Consider the following 5,897-nt stretch of genomic DNA (forward strand, 5'->3'; position numbering starts at 1 on the left):
ATATATATATATATATATATATATAGAGAGAGAGAGAGAGAGAGGAGGGACTCCCTTCCACAGGGGTTTGGGATGACAGAGTCCCAGCACATCCAGGCAGTATGTATTCTGGCATTCTAGCTCCTAGAAAGTTGCATGTTGCAGCCTAACTTGATGAGAATCTCAAATCTGTGTAGTACCATGTAACTTCACAAAAGTTTCCAGGTGCTGTGGCTAGGGCTACATTGAAAAGGGACCCGTTATCTAAATTTATCTGATGGTCTAATCTCTGGAAACACATAGATGCACCACTGCACTTATGGTTAGCTGCCTCATTGATACAACGTGGCTCAGTAGAGTGATTGTGGTACAAATCCACTGAGAATGTGTCATGAGAAGAGAAGGTTGCCATACATAGAAATAGCTGAAGCTATTGCTCTCACATACGGAAAGACCAGGGAACACGCCATTTGAAGTGGGCACATCCAGTTCTGTGTGGTTTAACGCTGCTACTTGATCTAAAAACAGTTACTTACATGATTCCCATCACCCTCCGTGCTAATAAGGCAGCTGTTACTAACAGCATACTGAGAGAATGGTGGGTTCACTGTTGCTCCATCCCCAGTGTCATGCCAAGTTGACCTTGAAACAGACTCTGGCCCTTGTTACCTTGCTTCGCCTCTCAGGTATAGTTTTCAAAGAAGCCCACAGAGAAACTGTTATATATATATACATTGTAGCAACACTAATCCTTGCTCCTTAATCTTCTTCAGCCAAATCAATACCTATGGCCCCATCATGCTCTGTTTCTGGATAAGCATTATACTGAAAAATTCTTGAAGAGAAAAGTGTGAGCCTTTGTGCTGTCCAAAGTGTCTATAGCTGGTGATGGCTGAGATTGCATTCCCAGCCTGGTGTACCAATCATAACAAAGTGAAAGGACTCAACAACTTTTGTCAGCATATGTGTGTGTGCAAAAGTTCCAGTTGCCTTGATATCCCCAGAATGGGGGACCATATCCCAGAATTATGAGCAAATTAAACATTCTTCCTTAAATTGTTTTTCACAAGATCTTTCATAATAGTATCAGGAAAATAAACTAAGATTTTTTGATCTATTATTTATTCAGCAAAAATTATTATATTTCTAGACTGTTACATCTGAAGTCCTAAGAATCTATGCTTTCTTTCTGTAGAAGTATCCTTTTCTATATTCTTGTTTTTTCTTTTTCAAAACATGGTTTCTCTGTATATGGCCCTCATTGTCCTGGAACTCACTTTGTATACCAGCCTTGCCTTCAACTCACACATATATATGCCTGCCTCAGTGCTAGGATTCAAAGTGTATATGTCAAAAATACACATTTCCCAAACTCAGTAAATTCAGAAACCTTAAGGTTTAATAAAATATTTTGTTAAACATACAAAGAGCAGATGCTTATAATAGTTTCCAAGTTATTTTAAGAAATTGTTAAAGGGAAAATTACTTAATTCATTTCAGGAAGCTTGTACAGTTCTCATACGTAAACAAATCTTCTCAAATGAAAAGAATTAGTGGCTAAAGAGATGTTTCAGGGGATAAGAACACATACTGCTCTTGCAGAGGATATGAGTTCAATTCCCATGACCCCCATTGGGAAGTTCACAAGTTCCTCTTAATCCAACTCCCAGGTAGAAGTAACTCTCACAACTCATGAGCATATACTTACACTAACACCAGTAATTAAAAATAATAAAAATAATTATATGATCAATTAATTATTGTACATGCAAAAGTACATATGAAAATAAACAAATTGACTCTTCTAATATATGGAAGTGACCCATAGGGCTTATTTTAGACATAAAAGAAATTCAATATCACAAAAATTCATTGATGTAGCAGTATACAAATGCTAAGAAGAGACAACTTGAAGTGATTTTATGAAGAGACAACTTGAAGTGATCTTATATATGTGTGATTAAAATTTGAGCAAACCAAATAGAAAAGAGTCTTTTTAACCTTATTTAGAGTTTTTTTGGCTCAGTATTTCAGAGAACAGGTGATCATGGCAGAGTAGGTATGGTGGCAGAGTGTGTGGTAATGGTGGATGAAGCATGGTGGCTAAGTTTGAGGAAGCTGATCATCTTGAACATTCTTTCTGAAATCACTTAGTGCTGTAAGCTGAGCCTATGGTGCCCGCATTCATGAGTAGAATTCAGTGTCAGCTAAACCTTTCTAAAAGCATCCTCATAGACACACCTAGAGATGTATTTCTACAATGATCCTCAGTTCCATCAGGCTGATAATAGAAATGAGCCATCACCAACATGAAGAAAATATGTCTAAAGTTTCATGGTCAATTTTTTTCTGACATTTTAACACATGAAGTAGATTAGATAAAATACATGGGCCATAATTCTCACCAGACACTTTTCTTGGGAAAAAAATAAATGATCTATAAGAATATAAAAATTTAGCTTTCCCTTAATGCATTAAGATTTAATACAGATTAGTTGTTTTCAATAGGCACCTTTACCTTGGATTACCTGCTGCACTGAGAGGATCAAGCTTTCTCCCTGCCTTCTTCATTCTAAGACTTCTCAGGAAATTCCAATTCCCTGGGGAAATCTACTCTTCAGAACCTCAACTTACAGAGATGAAGCTCACAGAGAAGGAAAGCGAGTGTGCAGATGTGCACAGAAGTCCTAAGGTCGAGAATGATGGGGAACTGAAAACTAAGCTGTAGTGTGATTTCTACTGGCCTGTGTAAGGCCATGAACAGAATGTACACTTGACTAGTTTTGAATCATGAGAGATATAATAGAAACCCTTATCTTTAAGAGTTATAATTAAAAAATAATTGCTAATATCATTTTCAGAACTTACAGGGCAGTACTTAAGATTTTCCTGGTGAAGACTTTTATGGTGTCCTCAACAATGAACTTTAAAATTGCCTTCATTTTTCAAAGAGCATTTCCTCCTTAAACTCAAAGGAAATGTGTGTTACTCATATATCTTCAAATAGATTTAAAACTTTCCTATTCCAGAAGCACTAATTTTATTGAATTTATATTTCAATATTGGAGGTAATTAGAGCTGAAATTATGCTTCCTGGTTATATCATACTGAAATAAATTGTTCAAATTCATCCTTTCTATGTGTGTGTTTGCATGTGTCTTTAACTATTTAGGAGTTGTTAACTTTCTTTTTTTCATTCTAGACTTTTGATGCTTTGGAGATTAGACTCTCACTAACTTATCACCTCTTGTTTTCAATTCCTTCTTTCACTATTCATGTCACACATTTGATCATTTTGTTTAGAACACTGACAAATTTAAACAGGTTATTAAAACTCATGTAGAAAAATCTCTCTCTCTCTCTCTCTCTCTCTCTCTCTCTCTCTTTCTCAGTTCAAACCTCGTCATGAAATTCTTTCTTAAAATTGAGTATTTGAGAATGCCAGTCCTTTCAAAGGTGCTTTAAGGAGATGAGCTGTATCTCAGAGGTACAATGTGTTGTAGAAAATATTTAATCCCAAACTGGAGTTTCTACCACATCTTTGGTTATTCAGCTCCCAGATAAAAGACACACAACTTTTATGTTTACAATAAGCCATTAAGGCACTAAAGCTGGGCAGATATCTACCCTCTCAGCTTTTATGTCTACTTCCTTATCAATAACCCTGAGTTATAACTTGCCATGTTCCATCTGGGAAGCTCTTAACTCCAATTGACCAACCTTCATGGCCATGTTTTCACTATTTACTTACCTGCGGTGTCTCTCCTCTCTCCATCTTCTTTTCTTTCATCCTCATGGTCTCTCCCCGGAACCCCAGCCCAAATATCCAAACCTACCTATCTCTCTTCTGCCCAGCTATAGGCTGTGGGCATCTTTATTCACCAATCAGGATTAATTTGAGGGACAAAGTTACATAGCATTACTTGCATGTGTGCAGATTCTTTTATTCCTGGAAGCAACCAAGCCTTGAGGGCCAGTAGTTAGCATTACAGTGCTATGACCAAACCTCAACAACAGTGCTTACCTAACACATGAGAGGCCCCAGGCTAAACTCCAAGGTACAGTAATATACAGACAAAATAAAGTAAAATAAATCAATGGTGGTTGAAGTATAAGGTTAATTCTCATATTCAGGAGGAGTCTTCAGCCTGTATTCATTTTATTCATATATCCTGAGAGCACCTGGCTATTAACATTCAAAATAATATTAGAGTAAAACTTTTGAAGAAGGACCAGGTAGACAACTCAGCAGAAATGATGCTTGCCAGTAAATCTGACAAGGTGAGTTTAACCCCTGGGACCAACATGGTAGAAGAAAAGATCCAACTTTTGAAAGTTGTCCTTTGCCCTCTACTCAGATATAGTGAGTGGTGTACATGCCACACTCCTAAGCAAGCAAGGAAACAAGCAAGCAAGCAAGCAAGCAAACAAGCAAGCAAGCAAGCAAGCAAACAAATATACACTTAAGTTAAAATCAAGAAAAAATTAAAGACTGACTTTTACTATTAAATTGGGATTAGTAAAATTCAAGGTAAACATTAAAAAGAAAATCAAGTTGTGGTTTGAATGAGAAATGTCGCTGTTAGGTGCAGACAATAAGAAATTTGGTGGAATATTGGTAATGCTGCTTGAGGAAGATTAGGGGATGCATCTTTTTTGAAGGACGTGTATCACTGGTCTGGGTTGGGAGTTAAAAGCCTCACTCTTCTTCCATTTCATTCTCTGCTTTGTGTTGTGGTTGAGCATGTGAAACCTCAGAGTCCTGCTGCATTCATCATGCCTGCTGCCTGCTGTAATGACTCCTTGCCACGAGGGACTCAATCCTTCTAGAATCAAGCTAAAACTTTGTTGCTTTATAGGTTGCTTCATGGTGTTTTATCATGACAGTGAGAAGGAATAGATATAGAAGTTATCTTATTTTGTGGTTGATAAAGAATATAGAAAATTTTAAGAATCAAGAGACTTTCTGTCTGGCTTGCCAAGTGGGTAGGTGTTGATGCCTGAGAGCTGTGCAGAACTGGCTCTGTCCCTCAACTGGGCATAATGAGAGGGCTGGCCTCAGTGCATGAGATCAGCAGAGCTGATGCCATCTGCAGCCACCTGCAGTATTTGGGAGAGCAGGGCCTTCACACTGCAGGAGTTGTAGGTGAATCAGCCCAGAGGATATGAGCATGAGAGGGCTGGCCCTGGCACTCATCTCCAGGGTAGTGAAATGGATGAGAAGAAATACCCTTTTCCCTTTTCACCCCTCACCACCTGCACCAGCAGAGACTTGGCCCTGGGGTCATGAAAGGAGCAGAGATGCCAAACCCCTCACCAGGGGCAACATTCTGGAGAGCAGACTATGGACCTTATCTGAGCAGCATAGTAGAGTTGATCCTGTCGGGGAGGGCACAAGCAAACTGGCCCCTAGGATGTGGTCAAGGGAGAGTTGGTTCTGCATCTTGTCTTCCATACAATGACATGAGTAAGGGAGAGATGTCCACTTTTTTACCCCTTGACACTTATAGCAGGAAAGAGAGGCCATTAGAGTGAGACAACTGGCAATGTCCCTTACTGGATGCAATACTCAGTAGAGAGAGCCTTGTACCTTCCTTGTGAGGCAGGGTAGCGCTGGCTCTCTTTTGGGGTGGGGGTAGGTGAGTAGCTAACAAGGATGTGTGAGTGGGACAGTGGCCTGACCAGTTTAGATATGTCTCAGGCCCAGCTCCAGGGTGTTGAATTGGCCCACCTCAACCTCTATCCATCAGTAAATGATTAGATTTCAGGAAGGGGACAGTTCTATAGGTCCAAATTACAGGATCTGTATGACACAGGTCATCAACAAGATATCTAAGAAGAGTCCCATTGAAGTTCCAGTACTGGCAGAGTAACAGAAGGCAGACACTTGCTCTCAGACAAACTAGCCATTGTCATAA

At 39.1% G+C, this 5,897-nt stretch overlaps 1 protein-coding gene across 1 annotated transcript in view; it reads left to right on the forward strand.

Moving 5' to 3' along the window:
• The window catches only part of LOC114612608 (solute carrier organic anion transporter family member 1A6-like), a 41,251-nt gene extending 38,129 nt beyond the window's left edge, over positions 1-3,122 (forward strand). Inside the window, exon 14 of the mRNA XM_028757587.1 lies at positions 2,488-3,122. Within this exon, the coding sequence (XP_028613420.1) occupies positions 2,488-2,707 (220 nt within the window). The 3' untranslated portion in view covers positions 2,708-3,122. The remainder of the gene's footprint in view (positions 1-2,487) is intronic.
• Positions 3,123-5,897: the final 2,775 nt, after the last annotated feature.

Source organism: Grammomys surdaster, unplaced genomic scaffold (assembly GCF_004785775.1).
Source record: "Grammomys surdaster isolate TR1022 unplaced genomic scaffold, NIH_TR_1.0 126176, whole genome shotgun sequence".
In the NCBI taxonomy this organism is placed as follows: Eukaryota; Metazoa; Chordata; class Mammalia; order Rodentia; family Muridae; genus Grammomys; species Grammomys surdaster.